At 42.0% G+C, this 26,084-nt stretch overlaps 1 protein-coding gene across 8 annotated transcripts in view; it reads left to right on the top strand.

The window, feature by feature from the left end:
* The window catches only part of LOC146198727 (uncharacterized), a 30,652-nt gene extending 4,820 nt beyond the window's left edge, over nucleotides 1-25,832 (top strand). Inside the window, exons 3-9 of one of the 8 annotated variants that reach the window (XM_084594228.1) lie at nucleotides 417-583; nucleotides 1,663-1,802; nucleotides 3,177-3,318; nucleotides 5,311-5,399; nucleotides 8,929-9,029; nucleotides 14,699-14,817; nucleotides 16,902-17,088. In XM_084594228.1, coding sequence (XP_084450354.1) covers nucleotides 417-583; nucleotides 1,663-1,802; nucleotides 3,177-3,318; nucleotides 5,311-5,399; nucleotides 8,929-9,029; nucleotides 14,699-14,817; nucleotides 16,902-16,956 — 813 coding nt within the window. In that variant the 3' untranslated portion in view covers nucleotides 16,957-17,088. The other 7 variants (XM_084594227.1, XM_084594231.1, XM_084594225.1 and 4 more) reach the window with 7 other exon arrangements.
* The last annotated feature ends 252 nt before the right edge of the window (nucleotides 25,833-26,084 follow it).

Raw genomic sequence — 26,084 nt, 5'->3', positions numbered from 1 at the left:
TAATAGAACTGAACAAGGAAATTGGGATGCACCAGATGAATGGTAAAATTGGCAGGGGTTTAAGCATGGTTGAACTTAGTTAGACGACTGATAGCGATCGGCTTTGCATGGTTTTGCATGGTCTAATGGGTTCAACTTCATAAAGCGACTCAGGCCATGAGAGACACTGTAGTGGAGGGCTCCGGAAATTTCGACCACTTGGGGTTTTTTAATGTGCACTGACATCGCACAACACACGGGCGCCTCTATTGGTAACTACCTGCAGGGGCAGTCTGTGGCTCACCCCTTTGTGCTGCATTTCATAAAGCAACATTTCGTGTGGCTATGCCTGGTTTGATTGTCTTCCTTGTCTCACATCTACACTTGCTTCTCTTACCCATCTCTTGTTCTTCTCCACCTTGCTCTGCATGGTGCAGCTCGTTCAAGATCTGTCCAACTCACTGACGGAGCACAGCCTGCTGATGCGCCTGGTGGGGACGCCCAAGGACGGTCTACTCCACAGGAGCCGCATGTGTGCTTTGCAGTGCCGCTGCTGCCAGATGGCCCACTGCATGAAGGCTCACTTTGTGGACGTTTTCCGCGGGTGGGGTGCTTCTTTTTTCCTCTTCTCTGCCTTGTTGTTGCTTGCTGCCTTCTTGCACTCATCTGACTGTGCCATCATCTTGTCTGGGAAAACTTGTCATTGCTTTGAACAGAATTGGCTGCATTGTACTGAAATAAAATGAATATACATCATCTGCACTTATGTGCACTTCTTCCGAAGCGATTGTATTGCTGATGTTTCATGCTGCATGTGACCTAGACTTGATGGAGCATCACAGCCATCTCTCTTCTGCTGAAACTGAAACCAAAACTGGTGAAAAAACAATTAAATCATTAATTATTTAGCAGTCGTAGGGGAAAACCACATGGTAATCCATACACTGGAATGTCTTACATACCATTAACAAGAAGAAAAATGTCATTAAAATTAGGTGTCTGTACCTAATGTTTTGCTTATCAAACAAGCCTCAGGCATCAAAACTTGAGCTTATAATTTCATCTTGCATTTTATTTACTGTTTAGGTAACAAGGAAAGGAACAGAGTAGAGTTTTATTGTGGAGGAATGCTATGTGGTGATCCTGACTGAGGATTCTACACTACAAGCTTATATGTTGTGTATATGACCATACATCAGTATGCCTACAAATAGAAGCGATGGGTTTTTGCCTTCGTTAGGCTGCCAGTCGAAGGCTTGCAAACAGTGACCCAACAGAAAGCACATCCATGGTGGAAAGGATTGTTCAACGCCTTGCAGCATGTCTTCTACACAGAATCAGAAACGTTGAAGCAGAATGTGATGGATTGTTCTTGTACTTTTCTCATGGTAACCTTTTGTTAGAGGGGTCGTCGGCTTAGGTCATATTTATGCTTTGTGATGAGCTTTACGCAAGAACTGCATTGTTTGTCTGCGAGGCCGGGATTATTCCTAGAAACCAGGGTGTTGAAGTAGACTACTTAGTGGAAGACGTAGGCCAGCTGACAGCTCTAATAAAACAGGATGTGAGATCACCGCCTATGTTCTTACCAGCGCATTGCTTTCATCCTAATTTTGAGTTCCTCTTTTTGGTGCTTTGTGGAAGCTTTGTGAACATTTTTTTTTCTTGCCCGTGGTTCTTCAGGATGGAGGCCCTGTCGCAGCCCGACGTTGTGGAGCTGGGCAAGTCCCTGCGTATCTACATGGCCTGCTTGCACTCCCTGGAGCAAGAGCTTCATCAGACTGCCCACCTCTTCCAGCTCTTTCCTTTGCACCCTACTCCAGGTGCGTACAGTGCGACACGGGTTCCAATGTGCGACTCGTTTGTTAGAAGTATAATTTGAAGGCCTGCAGGCAGCATTGGGATTTTGAAACCCTTATACCACCAAGCTTAAAACAAGTTTCTAGATGTGTTGGTACATTGGGCTTCCATACACACAGCACAATGACGAACAAGGAAAACGGGAAAGGGATCTATGGTATGCAACCTTACTGGGTGCTGTAGCGAGCACCGGAAGGAGCAGCCACGCATGAGTTTGTGTGGGTTACTAATTCATGTGCAGCAAACGGAGGCTTTAGCAAGTAGTGTTCAGTTTGAATGAGCTTTACAGTGAAGCTAAGGAGGAAATTCTTGAGTTAAGCCTTGTGCGTCAAAGAACGCAGGGTGAGAATGTAGACGTTTGGAAATAACTTAAGAGCAGGAGCAACAATGTGACAGTGACGATGAGCTTGTTGGAGAGCCGATAGTTGTAACATTTCACGAAGTAGTAAGGCTTTTTATATCTGGTAACAGCTTCTTGTGTCACTACTGAACTTTCCATCTCAGTATGCAGTCATCATAACATCAGGCCAGCCATAGTTGTATATTTAGGGAAGGCGCACGGCTAAAATAAATAAACCTACTTATTCCACTAGGTGCATATTGTACCCGCGCAGAATAAAGCTTGATTTCTCGCCCCGACTCTAATTTATGTGAGGTTGTAGGGGTGTGTGATAGGTATTACGAATGGGCCTCTATAGTGCAAGAATTTCATGGCTCCCTGCAGTTCGTTATGGAGGCGTTTGACACTACATTGCTTTTTGATGCGCTAGTGTGACTGAGTAAATATTCTTAATTGCTTGATTTACTCTTTAAGTGTGAACTTTTGGTTTATAGAAAGTTTGTGCGTAAATAAGATGCAGGCTTGGAAGTTAAGCTGTAATGCATCACTTGCAAAGACTGCAAAGGACTGAGGCTTACAATCCAAGGCTCTAGTTTTATGTGCCAAAATAGCTATTGGAAGAGGAAGATGCTCTTTGTAGTTTTGATACTGATTCGATTTTTTTGGCGTGGGCATAGTCTGGGCAATAAGTCATAGCTAACGTGTATCAGGTGTACATGATGTGAGGTCTCAGGTCATTTTTTTTCCAAGTATATTGCCCTTGAGAGCCTGGGTATAAGGCATGGGCACAGCTTGTATTAAAAAGCCACTCGTCAAAGCTTTAAGTAGAAAAAGAAATGTTTACTATATTTGTTGCAGTCTGTGTTGGTTGTGAAAAGTGCGAGTGAAGTTGAGTGTGCATGAAACCAAACAAGTGTGCTTTTAGCTTCTTACTGTGTTGATTTGATTGCTGTGAGGAGGGCCAAAGGTCATGAATACACATTTTTGGTCATTACAGATGGTTCAGTGAAGGCACAATTTGTGCACACGGGGACCACCGGCGGCATGGAGCAAATGTTCAGTGCTGTCTGTGAGTCCCTGATGTTGTCCACAGCTGACAAGTACAGGCAAGAACGGGAAAGCTGGAAACAGTTGGCTAAGTGAGCAGTGCATTTGGTGTAATATTTTTCTTTGAAATGTTTGATTACTGCCGCTAATGATTTTCAGGCTGCACTTTTCTTGGACAGAGTTATTACTAGATATAGGTTGACTGTACTTCAGGTAAAGAGCCATTGATGGCATCCAGACAGCCATGTCCATGGACATGCATAAGTTATTGTCTCTTTGGGCAGAGATGTACCTGGGGACGCTTCCCGAGCTACAAGAGTTGTCCACTTAAAAGTAATTACAGCTGTATACTTTTGTGTCGGTCTGCTTTGCATTGAGGGTGGGACCGTAATGCAGCCCTCCAGGACCGTTAGATCTTTAGTTAGACAAGCTGCCCCTAGGCTTGAATAAAGCATGGCTTTGTGTCTTTGTTGGCCAGTGTTTGATATAAACTGGTAGCTTAAGATTGTGTGCTGATGAGTATGTGTGGGATAGTACAGTACAGGTACAAATTAAAAGGTTAATGATATATGACTATGAAAGTGCATGAACGAGGCAAAGGGAGCTGACTGGCGGGAACCATTAACGCTGTCATGTCATACCCTTAAAGGCAGAGCTTCGATGTAGAAGAAGGCAGGACATTCTGTATTCGTATCGTGAGCCTCCTTTTATGTTTTGGCAGCTTTTTGCAAACCAACATGCTGTGTTGACCCACGATTGTGAGAGGGCAGGATGATGGGATTCTTGGCTGCGCAAAGCAAAATGAACAAGGGTTAAGGGAATGCTTCAGTCCTCTAGCCAACATTTCGACATGAGGACTTAGTGAAAGACTGCTGGGGGAAATTTTGCGCCCAGTTCTTACTCAGTTCTTATGCAGCTTGTGATATTGCATGAATATACTGGCTACATTCATTGAGCTCTAGTCACTGACTCCATGTTTAGTTTGTGTTGTTGTGGGAGGGGAGGGAGACACACACCAAGCAAAAGTGGAGCTGATTGTTTATTTAGAGTATGAAAATTTGTAAATAGGTCTGTCACAAGCTGTGCAGATTGTGGGTAAGGGGAACAGATAATGGATAGGCGATGCAGTAGAATAGGATAGATGACCACATGCACCCAGCACCTGGGAAATGCCACTGCTGTGCATTTCCACCAAGTCGGCACATCCCATTTCACGGTGATGATCTCGGTTGTTGTGATGGCTGTCTAGTAGCTTGTTGGAAGAGCCTATTGCCTGTTTATCTGATATTGAAGAGGCCGAGAAAGAGGCCGCCTTGTCCGGGACTGACTGAACCTGCATCCTTATGTTCAACAGTTGAGTGCCTTAACCATGGAGCCACCACGGCAAAGTGCTGGGTAGATTGTGTTAATGTAATAGACAGCTGCACATAGTGTGGCCATCTTTTTCATAGTGCATGCTACAGATCATCATTATTGCAGTTTGTGCATTGCAGAGACCTCCACTCCAGGGCATGGCAGCAACAGTGTAGTGCGTGAGATCAAACTTGAACCCCTCCAAATGCCAATTAGGAAGATGGCATGCACTACGCTTCTCTCCACCTTCTTTCGTGCAGTGTGCCTTGGCCCACGCACAACCCTCAGTTTGAGCTTTTAGTTCAAAGCTTGCAGCAGTGTTGTGGCTGGCAGGGTAAAGTGCTGCCGTGCAGAAACCTCCTGCCGGCCATTAAATATGAGAATAATTAATGTTCATATGGATAAGGTGAGGCTTATTGAGAAGTTTTTAAGACACAAAGAAAATAATCTTTTTGCCTTTACTTTTTCTGGTTTGACAACTTTTTTTACCATGTCATTCCTAGGCAAATACTACCTTCCACTTACAAAGTCGATCCATAGGCATATAGAGATGTGTCTGTGCTGTTAATGTGTAAAGGTAGGATGGATATTTGCCCCTAAAAATCAAATTAGTTTAGCCACAGTTATCTCTGTGTAGCCTTCCGACTAATCCGTGTAAGCTGCATGCACGCCTAGTATGAACTCAGCTAAATGTTGTGCCTTGGACCTACGAGCTGCAATTGTGTGTGCAGGCTTACCATGGACATACGCACTCTGAGCGATTCACTGCATACAGATGCTGTTTTGGGATCCATGGTTGACTACGTCATCTTTAATCCAGGTGTGTAATATTATATTTTCACACTCTTTTTATTATCTTTAGTTGGTGTGCAAGTTTATGCGGTTATCACTACCTAGAGGGCGCACCTCTAGCATTCCTTCCATGGGCGCTATAGGTAAAATTGTGCTTCTTTAAAAGTTTCATGGTAATCTCGCACCTGTTTGTTGTTGGTGGTAACATTAGAAACATTTAGTATAGGACGCCTTCGTACGATAAACGCCACCAAATTGCTGGACGTTACTCCATATGTCGCATCAGTGCTTTTAGTTGACCGTACGAAAACGTGAATGCAAGCTGCAGTGGTGACATCTGGAGTTGAAATAAGAAAACACAGTTGTGCTTTTTTTTCACTCGAAAGCCAAAACCAGCCAAGTTGCACCGGGAGTTTAGCCAGTTTCTTGCTCCTGTGTTGAACACTGAGCCAGACTAAGACATTACAAACTACTGGTTTTACTTTGTGTAAAGTTTTTTATTGCCTTCATGGTGCGTATCATTCACAACTTCTGTTCACAAAAACAAGTGTGTAAGCAGTCAAGCCAAGGCGATTCAGTTCATGGTGTTGCCATGCCAACAAAACAACGCCAATTGTCAGGCATAGGAACTGCTCATCCACTATGGAAAAAAAAAAAAAAAAAGAGAGAGAGAGAGAGAGAGAGAGAATATATAGATCTCTAACTATTTGCGCTGAAGGTTGCAAGAAGCAAATCGAAAGCTCCGTGTACCATTTATAGGCATGAACGAAGTCAATTCACGGTAACGAAGTCAATTCACACTGAAGCAGGCAACCTGGATGCCGCCTTCTTGCCAGTGCTGGTCCACATCGTACATGAGGGCCGAGTGGGATAAACTCAAATTTCGACATATGCTGGCCGATTGTACGCGAGAGCTCAGCCTCTGCTGTCGTATAGTGCATGTGCAGTGCGCATCACGACATTTTTGGTTTGTACTGTCGTGTGTTTGTGTACGCTATACTAAAGTTCTTTATTGTGTGCAGTGGTGTTTCACTTACTGGGGGTGTAAAGGAATAAACCAGGGCAAGAAAGAAATCGCTCTCTGGAGTTTGAAAATGGCCACTGTTCATGAAAGCAGAGCGGTAGATGGTTGACTGATGCTTTAGAGAGCATTTAAGATCAGTGATATAAAAAATGGAGGCGCTAACAGTGGATAAGGCAAAACTGGATGTGAGTGAAGGCAGAGGCCCAATTTTCTTCACTTAGCACTACTGGCAAGTGAGGTCCACAGATGTGATGCTGTTTGTGCCAAGAACAAGCTAGAAAAGCCTGAGATGTATTACTACTTGAGTTTTAATTGATAAAAGGCCCCGGTTTATTTCTTTGTGCTGAAAAATAGACTAGGTAATCTCGTGCTACTTTAAGCATAAACATACAGCACATTCTTATTCACCCACCGCGGCAGCACAGTGGTTAAAGCACTCGGCTGCTGTGCCCGAGGAAGCGGGATTGAATTCTGTCTGTGGTGGCTGTTTTCGATGGGGGCAAAAAGCCAGGTGCCCGTGTGCTGTTCGATGTCAGTGCACGTTAAAGAACCCCAGGCAGTTGAAATTTCCGGAGCCGTACACTATGGTGTCTCTCATGGCCTGAGTTGCTTTGGGGCGCTAAATTCCACAAACTAAAACCAAACCAAACTAAAAAGCGAGAGGGAGAGTGCCAGTTCAAGAGTTACACACGAGTGGGAACGAGGAAAGCGCCACTGGGTGAGGAGGGCAAGGCGCTAGCACCAGGCATAAGAACATGTATTCCTTTTTGTGATGCCCAAGAGGGAGGAGAGAGGCCAGACATATGGAGCAGCAAGAGAGAGACGCAGTTAACTGTACGCTTAGTCATGGCGAAAGCACGTTGAACTGAACACCTGAAACAGAGCATATGGACAGCAAAAAAGATTTCACCAAACCTGGGTATAACGAACAAGGCCAGATATAAAGAAGAGTCATATGTTGCTTGTTTCACATCTGTAACGGCTTGCCACCAGCTGGTGCCAAGCCATCAAAGCTGCGAGTGGGATAAATGCATGCTCAACAGATACTCCTGTGATGGGGCCCTTCCTTTCCCCCTCGTGGCCTCCCGCCATACCCTCTTCCACTCCCTTTCCCAATAGGGTGTAATCGTGGCTCCGCCTTGCGGCCACGTTGGGAAGTTATTTTCTAGCAGCATGGCTTCCGAGATTACCTCCGCGCGCACGCAAACGCGGGGGTGATCTCGGAGGCCATGCTAGCAGACGCTCCTCGCACCAGCAGAGCAGCCGCTTGCAGGCAACTTCCACGCATTTTAGTGGTCTTGAAGATGCTTCAAACCAACAGAAAATCAAAAAAGGGCTACGCATGCAAAAACACACCTGCAAATGTTTTGCACATTTATGGTATAGGTATTGGTATAGGGCGTAACGCTAGTGCCACCACACAGTCCCTCAGTGAAACAAACCGCCAATTTCAATACTATGGATACGGGCGCAACGCTGCAGGCACTGTTTTCTAGGAGGCACTGTCCTGAGGCATCGCTAATCGACATCCATGTGGCACCACATTTCTCTCCTTTTGTATCAAGACTGTCGGGAAACCGTTCTTCCTGCAGCATTCTGGGTGGTGTCATACTATTTGGCTGCCTAATTAGCATGCATTTGCTAGTCTAGTTAAGCGGTAGGGATTTGAACCAACAAATGAACCTCCATTTGTATGCCCTAATCACCTCACTTCACCACATGACCTAGTGTAGTGGTCATTTTCAGAGGAGGAGGACGAAGAGTGGAGTGGGTGCTGTCAGAGAGGCAGGAGTGCAGAGGGCATCACGCTATTGGTTGCGTGGTGGCATGCACTGCAGGAGGAAGTGTGGGAACTCTGCATCGCTGTGCGAGTGAGCTTTTGCCTTCACCCACGTAGGTGGTCCTGACTCCTAAGTGTCTCGAAATTTCTTTAGATTATGGCTAACGTTGAAACGGTGGTGGTCAAGGGAGTGAGTAAAAACTTTGTCCAGACCGTGCATTCCTCAGACTGCATAGGCCGATTCAATGACCTTGAATTGAGTGTCTTGGTCATTGCTGGCTTTTAATAAAAGCCATATGTCAGGGGAAGGAGCAGTCACGAAATCTGGGGGTGGAGATCAGTACTCAGCATAACCAATGCCTTGATAGTCTTGTCTTGCCCCTTTTTTTTGTTTGCACTGTTATCTTCACTTAATGCTCAACTAGTCAGTTTCACCTTTACCATGGTTATGGTTCGTTGTTTAGCTCACTGCATGCTGAAGTGCGTGACTGTAACAGCCACAAGAAGCTACGTGTCCATCCTTCCATTTTTCATCATACAGATATAGGTGTTGAATGCGTTATGAAAGGATGTCACACAAGGCTTATGTGCATTTTTTTTTTTATTACATGTCATATGCATTCATTCATTTATGTGTCTGCCCTTTGTTGATGTTCTGTGGTCTTATTCGTTGTAAATAATAATGCATTATGGGACCAAAAGAGGTTGCCAAGTTTACAGCATCTGTGAACTAAGCGCGCCCTCAATTTTCAGATGACAAACTGTCCAAGAGTCATCCACCCAGTGAAATGGCACAGTCCAGCAATCTAAGGCTGCTGGGGCCTGCCTCTTCTGCCAGTTCAGAGGAGAACCTGGTGAGCTTTGTTCACGAATGCTTTTTCGAAAATTGAGTTCACTAGTAAATCATCCTTGGTAACATTCCCACGTAACATGGTTTCCGAGCTACGGCGTTCAAAATGTCTACAAATTGCAGTCATATCATATGTTCAGTGATCAACTGCTCATGTGCTTAAGTGCAAAGGGGCTAAGCAGCGAAGTAAAAGCAGAGAGAGAAAGAAAAGAAAGTGGTTTGCAAATGAAAGGGCCGCTTCCACAGAGACTACTACGACCACTATACGTTTTGTTGGCTCCTCCACTGTGAGAGGGCCGAGCATTCGGAAACGATATGGAAAAGATTTCGACTTGGGATTGGTGTCGACGAATCGGATGGGTTGCGAAGTTTTTTCGGGCAGTGAAAATTTGGTCTGGATTTTGAGCTGCGCTTCATCCATTACAGACATCGCGAAGATGTGGCTTCGGATCGACATTGATGGGGAGTTGATTGTGCTATGGATTGGATTTTTTTGGTTCTTCAGTTTCGTTTTCGATGATACTTCGTGTGCTTTGTCGTGATGTGGTGATGTTCTTCGGGGCAGGCAGTTCGTTTTACTTCTTAATGCAGTAGCTACGGTGCAATGAATATGTTTGTGTAAAGAATGCGCAGCAGCAGTAACTGTGCTTTGGTGAGGTTAAATCCACAGACATTACTTTGGTTTTCCTATAAAGAGCGCCGATCATTTTCTATGAATTTGCGCAAAGGTGGCTTATTAGCATATGCCATGTTTCTGGCTGTGTGATCGAGAATCAAGTACATGATTATTTTATCTGATGTCAGCTATGCAAAAGCTGCTTGCTTTTGGTGACGGATGTTGCAGACAAAGTGGATTTCAAGCTAACTCTGATCGAATCAGGCAGCCATGTCATCAAAATGTAGCATTGAAAAAACACTGCCTTGTGCCATCTTTGCATCAAATTTTAGCCAAAATAACGATTTTTCAGTACACATTTAGCATTGCAGCAGTCAATGTGAGCTGCTCTCTTTTTCACAGTGTCAATATGAGTACCATTTTAAAGGATAATGGTTTTTTGTTTTAATGTTTATTTTGAAAAGTGCTTGTTAAGTGCAAAACAATTCTTTTGACGGTGTGCTATGCTTTGACAAATGGAGCGACAACATTCTTAAACTAAGGCAAATTTTGTACTCTTTTATACACTTGGACACTTTTCTGCTCATTTATAGCAAATTATAGCAAGAATATGTAATCTTATGATATTTGTGGTCGTAAAACAACGTTTTTTTCTAATATTTGGCAGCAAAAATTTGTTTCTGCACTCATAGTTGCGTCTCAAAGTCAAACCGATGCAAGTCAGTTACGAATCTCATCTTCCCGGCATTCCCGTAATGGATCAAGTGCTCTTTATGAAATTCACTTAGGTGGCAGCACCAGCTTTTTTTCTCTAGGTAAGGCTAAACTTCATGGCTCAAGCCTTATGTCTAGAAACTGTGGTAGACTTCTCACGAAGTGAAAAGACCAATAAATTCCATTGTACCTCATTCAGCAGTTTATATTCTTCAAAATAAAAAAATGGGCTGTTTGTATTATACATTTTTCTGGACAGTCTTTCGTTGAGCATTATCTTAGAGCCTATAATCAAGGTTTTGCAGGCCAGTCCAAGTGTCTTGTGTGCTGTGGAGGCTTATACTTCTGATGCGTTTCAGCTATCCGCATAAGGTCCCAGGGTACTTGAGTGTGAAGAAGTAACCACGTTGCAAATGTACTCTTGATCCAGGGTTGGACAGATTTGCTTAAGAAAACCAAGCGCTTTCTTTTTTTCACACATTTTCTTTGTCTTGTGAGGTGTTGTGTATCCTTCTGATAAGTAATACTCTATTTTCTATATGGCAAGCATTGTGTGGTCCTTGCTAGGGCACTGCTAAAGTATTTTGCATTTTTATTTTACTACAGCTTTTTAACTATTCCTGACACTTCGGGAAGGATTGGCTTCCAGTCTGCCCTGTAGTACAGTAAACTTTTTTACATTACTGTTTTTGCTGCATATAGGCCTTGCACAAATTGGTAAAAGGCACCTGCTGCAGTGTACCATATTTAAGATGGTTATACTCAAGTGGGAATGCGAGGCTAAAGGGTCAACTTTTGAACTGTTACACCAATTTCGATAAAATTTTCAGGGATAGCTTACCTTCCTTTTATTAGAATATATTCTAAGTTGCACCACTGTAGCATGAATAGTAAAGAAGTTATAGGTGTCATAAGGAGTAATTAACTGTGTCAGCTTAGGAAAATTATAGTTTCAAGACTAATGAAGATGTACTAACCGTTCGTATTTAGATAACTTCTGGATAGTTCATTGTGCAGCTAGGATAAGGCCAATTGTGAGTTCCTATGCCATTTTTGTAAAAATCTGAGCACTTCAAAAAAATGGTAACTTCATTTTTTCAGTTGTCATTATATGTCACATATTTCATACTTCTTATCTTAGAGAATAATTAAGAATCCAAACAATACTTTATCTTGTTCCGAACAAAATTTTATTCTAGAAATTATCTTAAAAGCAGCCTTACACGAAAGAGTTTGGAAATAGTAGTTTTTCTAATGGCTGTGCTCTTGCAAAAAGTGCAAACTGAGAATGAGTTCAAGGAGTTCAAAGATTTCAGAGCATACTATTTAAATTTATGGCCTAAATTAATAAATTAAAATGAGCTGGTGCATGCTTCGGGCCATCCTTTTCAACATGACACTGCTCTGTGGTGATTACTTCGAGTTGCCTCTCTTTATTTCAGCTTTACAGCTGTGCAGTGCCCTAGTATGCACTCGTGAAATTCTTTCCTTGGTTGCTTGCTGGGCGTGCCTCTTTGAGTGCGCTCCATATTCCATCTCCAGCTTGTCGAGCACTTTGGTTAGCCAGGCTCCCAGTGGTGCGAAAACAGCATCTGAAGGTTACGTGTTATGTTTTAGCCAATCCAAGCTTCTATTTCTGTTTACCAGCCAATCCACTGTTTCCGCGGCCCTAGTATTGCCTTTTCTTCCTATTTTTCTTTTCAGTTGTCTGCTGTACTCTCGATAGCATGTCCTTTTGGCTAGAGAGCGCTAAAAATAAATATACTGCCACGTGCCTAGCGCCGCGCGACAGCCGTACTTGGTGCCGATGACGACGAAGCGGTTGTTGGCACGAGTGGCGCACTGGTGCTGGACTCTGTGATTGGAACTACAAGCCGACCTTATTCTCGGGTCCTCAGCTACGTGTACCTTCACGGCTCCCTGTGACTTGAGTCGTGACAATATTAACTTGAGATGCACTCTGCGTTCAGTTTCATGACCGCTATGCGGCTGCGTCTTGAAATTGGCATTTGTATGCGCTTTCAGTGGTAAGTGCACCCCACCTTTCAAAAAAATTAATTTTATGTTTTTTATTAGGCAATTGAAAACCAAACTTGGTGAGAAATAATACATGCGAAATCCATAACATCAAAAATTTAAAAACATTTTTTTTTGATGAAAATTGGCATTTTATCCCCACATCCCTCCTTAAATGCTGTAGTACCTCTATTTTTGCTATGTAAAACCTTCAACACTGAATCCTACTGTGGTGGTGCAGTGGTTAGGGCGCTCGATTGCTGTACCCAAGGATGTGGGATTGAAGCCCGGCCGTGGTGGCAGCTTTTTGATTGAGGCGAGAAGCAAGGTGCCCGTGTGTTGTGCGATATGTCAATGCACGTTAAAGAACCCCAAGTGGTCAAAATTTCCGGTGCCCTCCACTACGGCCTTCCATAGTCAAAGTCGCGTTTGGACATTAAAACTTCACAAACCAAAACCAAACCCCCAACACCGAAGTGTGCAATGTCTCCGTGATTAGCACAGAGCTACCTTTCTAGAGCTAGGTTGTTTTCAGCTGGACTAACAAGAATCCCAGGCCCCAAACTAATTTTCACAATGACTTTTTTTAGCTCCGTCCTAGAAAAGTTTGTTTGACAGTGACAGTTTCATGCCATGGAAGGAGAAGGGTTAGGTGAGAATGCAGGAATGCATGGCCGGAAGGTGGTTACCATGGAAGATGTAGAGTATGGCAGTAGTGGAAGAAATACATACCCGGTGCCTCAGTAACAGTTGCGGAAAGAGGATATGACGACTTGAGGAGTCCTATTCAAAGAATGAGAAATTGTTGGAAACCATAAAGAGTGCTCTATCCATAGGTGCACGCTGCTTTAAAATGCTTTTGTCAATATATAGCGAAGTGAAATGCTTTAACAGCTGTTGCCGCATCTAGTGTTGCATTGTGATAGCGTCTTGTGAGCACATTTTTTTGCAAGTTAAAGAACCCCAGTTGGTCAAAATTTTTGGAGCCCTCTACTACAGCGTCCCTCATAGCCTGAGTCGCTTTGGGACATTAGGCTCACTGAACCAAAACCTAATATGTAACATTGTATGGATGCGACAGTTGGACTGTGAAAAAGGCTGACCGCCGAAGAATTGACGTGTTTGAATTGTGGTGCTGGCGAAGACTCTTGAGAGTTCCTTGGACTGCCAGAAGATCAAATCAGTCGATATTGTCGACCATAAACCCTGACTGCTCATTGGAGGGTCAAATTCTAAAGTTAAAGCTCAGCTACTTTGGTCATCTGATGAGAAGAGAGGAGTCGCTGGAGAAAGATTTGATGTTGGGAAAGGTTGAGGGTCACCGGAGAAGGCGTAGGCAGCAAACGCGATGGTTAGATGGCATCCTCGAGGCGCTGCAGATGAAGTTACGTGATGTTAGGAAGATAGTGAGAGACCGGAAAGCGTGGCGTGACATGGTCCATAGGGTCACGAAGAGTCGGACACGACTGAACGACTGAACTGAACTGAACATTTGTATAGTGGTCTTCTGCATGTGTGAGCTGCAGGGAATAGCTGAACTGAAGCTTCTTTTTTCCTGCATACAGCAATGGTTATTGCACACAGCAACACAAGACTTTCGTATTTGCTGCATTCTTGCTGCATTTTTTGGATATAAATGACTGCAGCCTTGCACAAACATGAGAGAGAAGATATGGATAAGAAGGCAGCGAACCCTTCTTTCTTTCACCTGCACTTTTTGACCTTACCTGCTACATTATTGTGGTTGGAATTCTTTAAGTGGCACAGGGCAGACAGCGGGTCTCATTGAGACTGTCTTGCTGTAGTTTGCTGCTCGTCACGAAAGAATGGCCGAGTTATATCAGCTCTCTGATGCACGTCTTATGACTTTCCTCACCCCTTGCCCCTTTCTCTCTTTTTGTCATGCTTTCTGGCCAAGAAGGCAGCCAAGAAGAAGCGTCCCTGCCAGCTAGCGTGCCTGGTTGCGTTCATCTTGCTCATTGTCTGCATTGCCGTGGCTGCCATTGTCTTCTTTCTTGTCTTCTCGTAGCCTTGGCCGTGGCATCGGCTTCCTCCACCACCCGACTCTCCTAACCAATCTCTGTCTTTCGTGTGCACACTTTGTGCAGCAGCAGCAGCAGCAGCAGCCATGTGGCGCTCCCTTCACTTTGCTCATTTCAATTGTTGTTTCAAAGTTTATTCCTCCTCTGTGCCGTGCTGTCGTTGGGCACCACTGTAGGTCTTCTACACGTGTGCCGTGGAGGTAGGACTAAAAAAGAAGGTGTCAGGCAAAGGAAGGGGACGGAGCCGCCTCTGTGTCTACATTTGTTCCTGCTGTCATCGCACAGGGCCTTCTCTCTTCCTGTGTTTGTGCAAAGCACAACTGCTCAACGGGACTTCACCTGATGGAGAGAATGTCTTCGGATGTCTTAGGGAGATCTAGCACAGCCAGCCTGACCGTGGAAAGGTGAAAGATTGAGCTTCACCTTCTCTTCTCTAAGCGCTACTCATTTATGATTACATTTCATTCCATTTGTGTAGGTTCACTAAAGCAGTTCTTAGGAATGCTTTTTTTTTTTTGTTTCTGTTCCCCGCAGTCATATTATGCCATACGTTTAATGTAGTATGAAGATGCAGCACTTTGTTGAGACACACTCCGTCTTAGTAAACTGCTGCTGTCCTTGATGACCAGTGCTGAAAAAGAAATGGTTTAAAGAACGTAAATAGGAACATACTAGTGCATATAGATATGGCTGAAAATTTGCTTTTTTTTTTTGTCAATTACCAGCATGCATAAATGGCTTTAGTTATATAGCTTGAAGTAATATTCTTTTTTTCTTCTTCTGTTATATAGAAACCTGTCATCTATTTCTTTCTTATTTTCTTCTTTTTTTTACACAAATGGTACGCTATTTTGTACACGTAAGCTTGACTGTTACTTAAAGATTCTCTGGCTGTTGGAGGCAATTTAGGTAACCTAGAAGAGAAACAGCGAACCATAGTAAGTATTTTTTTAGCATACTCTCCTTGTCAGAGCTTTGCACACTGTGACCTGCTAGTGTTTGGGTCATGTGTGCTTCACTCATCCTAGTTTGCAGAGCTTTTGATATCTGGCCTCCACGACTTAAACTTAACAAAATACAGGTGTGCATATAAGTTACACTGCATATGCTGCTTGTCAGTGACATAGGCTTAGGAAGGTAACACTGACACGTTTCATCACTATATACACCTTTATATCTGTTGTATGGTCACCATTGCTGCTGCTTGCTGGCATGGGTGCGCGATGACTGTCCCTGCTGCCATGTAGGTCTTCAGCAGTGACAGTCTGCAGTGGGACCTGCAGGAAACACTGAGCTTGCCGTTCGAAGCTGGTTCAGGTCTTGAATCTACACCCTCACAAGAGTACACCTCAACTGCGTAGCTTTAAAAAAAAAAAAAAACTCATGGATTCAAGGTGAACACATACCATTACCTCAGGCTCCTAGCTTTGGTGCGTAGCAATTAGGCTTGCTTTGTGTGCAGCAAGTGTATTAGTTGCTGCTTTTTTTTAGTTCTGGCTTTATGATCCTGTAAGTCAGCCATTAGAAGTATCCCAGAAGAAAGGAGACCAAAGTTGTGATTGAATGGGATGTACCAGAAACAGTAATGCAGAGTTGATTAATTATTGAAACCTATGCTTCGTAGTTGTACCACTATTTTGGCACAGTTATTCAATATTGATAAGGCTAGCGTTTGTTAAAATGTGTGCAGGTTTATCTGAAATCTTCATCAGAAATCAGGGAGTTGCTTAAGAGTTGCTATGTAAGTACATTTCACAGTTTGAATTATAGCTTTTATTTTCTTACCTCAAGGTAGGAATCATTGGGTGCTTCATCATATTTGCAGAATTGCTCCTCACTCTGGGCACTATTGTGACTGATGCAAACAAGGATATTGATACATATACATTTAACAAGATGTTCAGTCCACTTACGGGAAGGAGATATGTCACCGCAGGATAGAATAGAGCTGCTAGCATTCGTGAACAAGTTCGGCTTTTCTGTCTTTTTTTTTTATATAGTCATATAGCAGCTCTATTCCATAGAAAATGATTGACTTCCAGCTTTAATGCCAGCATCCTTACTCGTGTCAAAAATGCAAAAAATATGTATGATTTTACAGAAACCCCAAATTGCAGTGCGTCGTGTTAATTTTGTCAACAGAATAAACATCCAAATCGTAATTCTTCCTTGAGGTTGGTGCCATGAAAATGTATTAGTCCCCATGGGATTTCAATGTTTTTCTTCTCTCTCCGGAGGCTAGTGGCACTTACATATTGCTGTTTGTATTCATTCTAACATTTACAGCTATTAATTGTGTCACTATGAAAACCTCATAAAGCGCTTTGTTTCCATCTCTGAGCAGCCTGCTTAACTGTAGGCATACCTTGTAGCCCTTGGTCACATAACGAAAGCAAGTGGACTTGCCTGTGTTCAGTTCCTTGTGATATGCGCTGCACCATATGTTGCTGCAAAGTATTTTTCTTCCACGGCCGTGTATGTCATGCAGGCAGTCTTGTTGGGAAGGATGGTGGTTGCTGCATGCGTTGCTCACAGGATGGTGAGGAGGAATGCAGCGAGTGGCGGAGGCACCCATTGTACTTCGAGGCTTGCCTACCCTTGGCGCTTCGTGATGGCGTCAGGGCAGTCTCTCTCTCTCTCTCTCTGTGAGCTTTTGTTTGGTTGTTGGAAAGCCAAAGTTTGTACCTGCGATCTTGAGAACAGCGTCCTCTGCCATCATTTTTATGGCCTCTTCCTTAAAGACTTTATCCCTCTCTTTTTCTCCTTACCTTCGGAGTGTACTGCACAGGTGCTTCAGGTGTCTTGCTGCACACCTTTACATGATCTCGGAGGTTTTGCATCTCCTATTTCCTCTCCTTGCTCCACCCATGCTCCATTGTTGTTTCTCATCGGATGCCTTTGGATGTTTGTCGCTGAAGGCATGTACATAGGCAGCTGTAGATCAGTTTTAGGCATTATAGTGTGCGCGTAGAATACAGTCTTCCTTCATAAAATAGAACTTGTACAATAGTAAATGCAAATATTGTATATATATTATGTATATTTGTATGTATGTACATGGTGTTTTTTTTTCTTTTATGGTATTGACATATTGTCAAGGGATGATGATGGCTGCATTAATGTACTCTTTGTAGTACTGTTGGCCCGTTGAGCATGCCAGAACAGGAAGGCAACAGTTGCAGTAGTAATTTGACTGGATGGGTGGATTTTGCTCGTCGGCATTGTGACTGTCAGGTGACATTAACATCATGTCAATATTAATGCTCACTTATGATCATTATGCTGGCATTTATGGGCTGGCATTATTGCTTTCCACCTGGTCTCAGACAAGGTTGTTCAGACAAGGTCGCAATCACTAATGTCTGAGGTCTTCCTAAAACATCTCCCATGGACAGTGATGCAAGGAATGGCAATATATGTGTGACTGTTTGTTACTTGACCATTTCTGTTTTTCTGTAATTGTTTGCTTAGTACGCCCAAAATATGGTAGCAGTAGATTGGGGGCAGACGTACTGTAGGTACCTTAGGCCAATTCCAAATAGTATCTGAATGACTTATTTGGCATCCTTTAACACATAGCACTTTAGCAATAGAACTCGATTGTCACAAGCATACATACTTTCGGGCATGTGTTTGAATGCTATTTTTAAATTCACTTTAATGCCTATTTCCTGAAAACATCAGGTTTTTGTTGTCAGCTTTATATGAGCTGTTGCTTAGAAGATGAGTGATGATAAGCCTAAGTGGAACAGTGAGGCTTCTTATACTCTGTGCAGGACCTGACATGCTCGTGCAGTGAGCTATGAAGGTAGAGTATACGTGGCAGGTGTCCTTTTTCTGAGAAAAGATCTGCATGAATAAAAACAAAACACCCTGTATATACATATATATACGTGCATAACTCGCTTGCTTTAAGTGCAGCACTTGCTTTAAAGGGGCTCGCTCAGTGGAAATGCTGTTCAAAGTACATAACCTATTCTTGTTTGAGAAGTAGATGGTGGTAGAGGATGTCACTTGTTTTATTTTTTTCTCTTCTTGGTGCCTTTTGGCTGCTTGTGGTTTCTTCACATTGCGAGAGTCTGTGATATAATTTTGAATATGGCATCTAGTCTTGTGTGCTCACAGCCGGCTCCAGGCAATGAATTTTTTATTTTTTTGCAAGTTTCTCCCTGTCTCCATTTTCCTGCTGCCGTATGGAATTCATTTTGTCATTCAATACGGCATACTGCGGAAAGAATGAATGTGTGCACGTATTTAGTAGGGGATGCAAGCTGTCATCAGAACCATTTGACTTGCTTATTCAAGAGCATTCCATGTTGTCTATCGGATTTCAAACGTTTTCTGAGGCATTAGCAGTTACCGTGTTTACATGATTGCAAGCTAACTTGTTTCCTAAATTTGATAATCCGAAGTGTGGGAGGACTTAAGTTTGAAACCAAACCATGGCACCGCAAATAAAGTCAAGGCAAAGAGATATTATCCATGATGCTACAGCATGGTTACTGTTTCAGGGTTGATCTGCTGCTGTGCCCATAGGAAACAATTGTAAGCTTACAATTGGGTAAATATGGTATTGCATGGAAGTATGTTTTAGCTGTTTGTGCAGTTATGTATTGCAATTTCAAGAACTATTATTTTTGCCTGTTGTTTGCCTAATTACCTACATTACCGGTTTAGCCCAGGTCACAAATAAAGTGTGAGGCAGTCAAATTGTCCAGTGTACTTGTATATGTTTGTAGCAGTTTTCAGTATAGATGAAGCATTTTATTTCCTTGTCATGGAAGGGGGGGGGGTAGCATTTACACAGTGACAAGCAGTGTTAAATATTGGCATATGTTGCTTTGCATTCTGGTTATGTTTAACTCCATGTTTATATTTATGTCCATTGGCATGTGAACGTGACTACTTGCAATGCAGCAACTTGCACCTAAAAGGCACTGTACCACACTATGGAAATTAGTGGATCATCATGAAAATCTTTTACCCTACATTAGTGCTCTTCTTTGTGTCTTCATTGCCTAATCACTGTAAACAGCACACAGCTTGTCTTGGAACATCACTTCTTCACAGCCTTGGTCTTGGGTTTAGGACTATCGAAGCTGATAATTTGTATTGTGCTTTTTTCCTATCTTGCTTTTTACATTTGTATGTTTTTTTATTTTTGTTGCTGCAACTGAATATCACATGCCCAAATATGCCGAGAAGAATCTGCAATAGCAAGTTGCCTGGGGAGAGTTCATGACTGAAAGGTTAGGACAGCAGTGTGCTAGACTAGAACAGTGTGCGTGCGTGCATGCGCGTGTGCGTGCGTGTGTGTGTGCATATGAGAGAGCACGTTTCTTCTTTTTTTTGATGCTTGTTTGCGGCACATCACACGAGAGCACTCACCTTCTTCCGAAAGGGTTGAAAGAACTTTGTCGAAGCTACGTTAACTGCCTGTGTTTATATCAGACGGTTACTTTATTCTCGTTTGCCCAGAATATGGATGTACTTACAATGTAACTGACACAGTGTTGTCCACTTATGCGTGAAGAAATGTATGTGCCTTACTTATGAATGAATTCATTCACTCTCTGTGCAACACTCTGAGGTAGGCCGTCTTTGAGAGCCACGATCTGAAGCATTGACCCAAGTGCTTTTCTATCGGGCTGCTTGCATGCGTAAGTTTCAACTGCTGTAGCTCTTTTGAGTCTATCCAATGAACGCTCCTACTCTTACAGCAGTCTCCTTGAATTTAATGTTGTCATACAGTGAATGGCTCTGCATGCCCTCTGAATCTCCACAGGTAATGCATTTGATCCATGTTGTAGGTACACTTCGCTTTACGTAGCACCATAGTATGTACACTGCATTTACTAAACGAGGCATCTCTCTTTTGTGACCTTGCTTTGCACCATGACATCTTCACAAAGTCTTCGTGAAAGGCGCAGCATATCTGCAGGCTGGTTAAGTGTTTCAAAGTTTATGCCGAGCTATTGTCTCACTGTGATGGGTTTGGCTAAGCATTCGATGGAAGGCTACTGCTCGTTACATTTGGCTATTCGAAAATAAAACTGATCACTGTGATCTCCTAGTGAAAAGTGACTGTGTGATGTTTTGCTAATGATTTGTCTTTCTTGTGAACCAGGAGCGCTTGTTACTACATGCTCAGTACTGTTGGTTATATTGCTCACTAGTTAAGAAAAATGTGCGCTTTTTAATGGTTCTTGATGTGATAGCTCATCAGCGGCACATGTTGTGCATCAATAGTGGCTTGCTTCTATGGTTGCCGTGTTTCCATCATCAGGGATCTGTTGCGGAAGGTATTTTGTTGGGCAGTTTTACTGTGAAAGGAAGAAAAGGAAAAGTTACCTCATGTAGTAGTGCTGATTGTGGCTGTGCACTACAAAACTAAATCTTGGCTTTAGGACTTCATTGAGAAGTGTTATTTATGAAATATTTATTTACCTCTACAAGGCCTCTCCAACATTTTTTAATCTCACTACGTGATGATTGTATTCAAATCATCTTCAGTGAAAACCATGTATGTGATATATATGTTTGTTTAGTCTACTATTAACATTTGTGCTTACTTTGCTATGCCTTTTGTTATTCATAGCATAGCTTGCCAGCAAACAGGTGTGCTTCTGGCATGATATCTACTTACTGAGCAGTGGTTTTCTTGAACCTGAAAGCTGTTGCCATTTCTTCTTTCTTGCAAAGAGAAGAAAACCGGCTAACTAAGTGGTTTCTCCTCTTGTGCAGGTCTTGTTCATGGTATAAAGACTGTCACAAATAGTGCACTGGTTATAACACAGCACTTGGACACGCATTTAGATATGTCTTTGATCTCTACAGAAGTCATCTTTCACATCTGTTTGGAGCTAATGCTTCTGAAGTTTCACGGTACAAGCCTGTTGCTTACGATCTCTTCTGTGTGAACAATAAGCAGTGTCTGGTGTTATCTATTTTACTGTTTGTTCCTGGAAACAGTAGGTGGCTTCACTTTTAGCTACCGATGAGAACTCGTAAAATGCATGCTGCTATGCTAGCGCAACATTTCTTTCATGTGGGCCAACGTAAATAGGTCTCTGTGAGATTGCAGGATGTTTGCAGTGTGATGAAGAATTACCTGTAGACTGAAGTAGGTACTGCTTTGAAGTTTACTTTGCGGCAGTCCCACAGCTAGCTTTGCATTTTGGGCCTTCTTTTGTGAGCTTCATGTTTATTTTTTGGCAAGGCAAAGTGTTTTGCATTGTGTCTTTGGTTACTAGGACATTTCTTTTGTTTACATTTTGGGGCCTTTCAAGTTTAACTGCAGGCTGACTAGCATCATCACTCAGTGTCCAGACTATGGGCCTAATTTTAGTTGGCTCCTATCTCAGTGAGGATGCCTTAACAGCGGTATGCCCTCAGTTGTTCGATTTTTAAATACGCCCTAAATAACAAATGATTTGTAAGGCATAATCATAAATTCACCGAAGGAGAACACGGCATTCCTAAAACATCCTCACTGAGATAAGAAACTTCTTAAAATTTGGCCCTATGTGTCGGCAAAATTTTGTCGTGAAGAAACATTGTTGGGAATACTATTCAAAGCTTTTAGCATCCTCGGAGTAGATTTGTGGTCCCAAGATGTGCTACCATTCTGCTTGCAGCATGCCACCTTCCTTTGCTAACGGATTTGAGCCGAGATGTTTTGCTATTTCATTGTGCTTGCTTTGTGGAAGCTTCATAAATCGATTCTTACGATTAGCCAGTTGTATATTCTGCTCCCTCTCAACTGCATAGGCTGCTTCCGCAAAATGTTTGGCTGCTAGCTTTTCAATGGTTTCTGAAAAGCTGAGCTTAATTTTTGCTTTTGTTTTTCTTTTTCCGATTCTAGGTTTCAGTTCGTAGACTGGTTTGTGGAATTCATACAAGTGTAGACGGGATGGGAATGATATATGGGAGGTATTTTATATTTCACAAGAATCTGAATGGGATGAACTTAATTTCTTTTAAATGGTTACTTCTGTATATGTTGCTCATTTTGGCGATCAAATCAAAGTTGCACTCAGGTCTGTCATTCAGAGCTATATCACATGCTGTATTTATTGCTTGCGTTAGGTGGAATGTGTTCGTTACGCTTTTGCAAACTGCTAGCCTGCTATAGTATGCCTTTAAGGGTTGTTGTGGTTTACTCATGCATGATGTTAGAATGTCGCAAGCATTTTTATTTTGCTTGTTCCTACATTTGTGAGAAGATGGGGGATCCTATGTTCATCACTGTACAGAAGCCCATGCTAGTCTCTCATTTCTTCACACTGCACTGCCAGTGTTCTTAGTATATTACGTTGCGTGTGCCATCATGTTCACGGTGTAAAAGTTCTTAATGTGCCTTTTGATCTACCTTGAATTTCCATATAGCATTTAGCATCACCGGAAAGGTAGTGTTTTGCCATGCAGTCTTCTTACGTTTCTTCTTCTTGCCCAATGCATTTCACTAAAAGTTAACAGTTAGCTCTATTACTGGCCTCAGCTTTGTCGCTCATATGCATGTAATGTATTGTAAGTGGAACTTGGCAATAGTACTTTCAGTCTACATGTTTTTCACAGTAGCATGAAGTTAGCATACTGAATTATTCCTATTACCTTTTCTGTTCCTCTATGCACACAGCAAAATGTTTTTATTCCTCTAGTTCATGGAGAAGCAGCAACATGGGGGGACATGGCAAATGAATTGCCCAGTTTGGAAAAAATTCCATTTTGATATTATGATGTACAGGAGCTCAGAAGATCGGAAATTCTATTGGCTGCAGTACACAAAGTGATAAGCGAGGCAGACGAGGGAATAAACTTGAAGGCTCATTTTCACAGCTCTCGCTTTTTCTGAGATTGCTATCACTCATCCCATCGCCAGTGTTGTAACGAATGGCATAGAACGACTCTCTTTGTTGCGTATGAATTTTAACATGTTGAGGAGTGCAATAAAGTTCTCAGCTTTTTTATGTGTTCATGCATTATATTTTGAAAGTTACTTTTGTAATAAATGTTGTCATGCAAATGTGCATGCTGAAGTTTTAACTTTTATTTATGTTAGGACTTGTCACCTGGAAGAAAGAACTAATAACTTTATTGCGCAAAACAATGCTTTGCAAACATGCACTGTATTATTAATTATGTGATACATAGAAGATAAGTTTGCTGGGGTGTTAATTGTAATTAATTGTAAATAATGTAATTGTAACTATATCAGTTAGCATGAGTTCAAATGCAGTTTCGAAACCAGCATATATAGTATCATTTTGGTACACTCATGTATTAATAATGAAAATAGTTGCAATTGCTACATCCCCCTTAAAACATAAATATCACTGTGGAAAGAATCTAGGTTGTTACTCTATGATCATATACAGCCGGGTTTATTATGGCCTGAAATGTGCTGGCAGTGAGGTTAGTGCAGTTTGCTCTTTGTAGAAGTTGAATGTTACACGATACACACTGCAGAGAGGTGTACTTTTTGGAATGGTAGTCAGATGCACAACTTTTCATATTCTCCTCGCTTCTATTGCTGAGTGAGCTAGGGCCACACCTCATAAGGTCACTGATCGCAATGTTTGTGACTGCAGATCTGTTTCTTTAGTGTGAAGAGTAAAATGAGTAAACAATTTCAAGGAAGCACATTCTTTTTCATTCATCCTTTTTTTTAATCATTTTTGGAGCGCACAGGCTCTGAAGAAAGGACATCTTTAGCAAGAATGGAAAAGGATCACAAGATTTACCGGAGGCATTGTTTTGAAGAAGTCTGTTGAGGCATGTGGTAGTAAGAGGCAATGTGCAGCCAATTTATAGCTGGCAATTGTTCTTTGCCATGCTTTATAAAAGCATCTACAGTTGGTGGCAAGTACTGTTAAGCTATTAACACCAACCTGTTAATGGTGCATTGCAGTGTTAGTTGTTGCTGAACATTTGACCTTTTAAATACTACTACAGTAAAATTATGCCTTGAAAGCGTTTTGCTGAGATAGTTGGCTTTTACCACATTTAGCACATGAACAGAATTTGGAGAAGGCTTTCTAACTTTTTTTTATAGGAACACGAAACTTACAACATTGGCCTTTAATATGATCCTCATAAGATTGGAATTGAAGGGTCTCGACAATAGAGAGCCGACCATCTATTTTCATAGTGAGATAGCAAGGCATCTGTCAACAGGTAGCTGAAAAAAGTGATATTTTCAATGTGCAATGACATAAAAGAAAAAAAGACAGGGATTTCTGTGACAAAAACAATGATAAGCTTTAAACTATCACTATAGTACTCAAAAAATTTTATTGCTTCATTTACTTTTCTTTTAGCTTACGCTTTATTTCACAATATTTTTTTCCTGCTTACTATAAGCCAATGGTTTGCATTTGTGTGGTGCACCTGCATCTGTGTAGTTCTACTTAGTGGCATTTCCAAGAATTGCATGTGGAAGCTCCATGGCTGTGGGCCCTGGAATGCTTACGGTAACTTCAACGTTGCCATAGGTCTCTTTTCTTCTGCATTGTCTTCATTTGAAAAATTTTATTTTATACTGTTAAAAAGCATGCATTTTCTCTGGCAGAGTCTTGAGACATGAAAAGGAAATAAAGACGAATGAACAATGTTTAACATTTTGCTTTCTTGGTTTTTTCATTGGTTTGTGCTTCGTTTTGTTTACTTTTATGCTGGTACTTTTATCTTGCATATGCTTCTTTCCACCTTTGTCGTGGCATGCATTTGTTAAGGTGTTATAATTTTCTCGTCTTTCTAGGTGCATTGCACGTGTAGTCTATGCTACTAAAGGCTACCATGCTTAATCTTATTTGATGCCTTTTGTTAAAATCTGTGCTTACTACATTTTCTACTAAGAAACTGTGTGATGAATTTTTTTTTTTAGCTTAGTGCGAACTGCTCTCTTCCACTGGGTGTGCAATTCGAAGATTGCATTACTTGTGTCATTTCATTTTTAGCACCATAGGAGCCATGAAGTAATGAAAGTCCTGCAAAAAATCCTTGGTATATCCATAGAAGGAAATATGATGCAGTAGTATTGCTTTTGAGCCGGCTTACAGTTTTATGACCCTGCTCCCAGCACTCTGACAATATCAAGAACACACTAACTACTCCTCCTGATATGGTTGTGGTGTGGTTTTGGATGCCTCATTTGATTACTCAGAGTTCATTGTTTTGTTGATTGCGTGAGCAGTGTGAAGGAATATAATATACACAGTAGGGAAGCTGTTTTAAAGTAACACTGAGGACAACTCCATCCTATTATGATCACCAGTAAACTTTGATCCTCTTGGTATTTCAGGCTATGTTGACGTTTGTCTGGCAGTAGAAGATGCATTAATCAACAAGAAAATTGTTCGTTCCATTCACTCCAAAGTTATGACACCATATCACCTGAAAAAAAAAAAAAAAAAAGAAACGCTGCTGCCATCTTAAAACCAACGGCGGTGTAGCTTACGTAAGGCATGATGCGTAAGGCGGCATTTCAATAGTGATGGGTCACCATATAGTATATTCTACTGTGGCCGCTAAATAATTCGTATTTTTTTTCATGCTGTTTCGGTTTTGGGTTTAACAGCTGATCGACGGCTATGTCGTCTTAATGCACTTGATTCAAGCCAGCCTGCTAAGAACCAAAAAGATCATGAGTGAAGAAACGGCAGTTATATTG

The sequence above is a fragment of the Amblyomma maculatum genome, chromosome 2, assembly GCF_055883805.1.
Source record: "Amblyomma maculatum isolate TAMU_Amacu chromosome 2, ASM5588380v1, whole genome shotgun sequence".
Taxonomy (NCBI): domain Eukaryota; kingdom Metazoa; phylum Arthropoda; class Arachnida; order Ixodida; family Ixodidae; genus Amblyomma; species Amblyomma maculatum.
The sequence above is the reverse complement of the archived record's forward strand: the minus strand, read 5'-3'. Positions and strand labels throughout refer to the sequence as shown.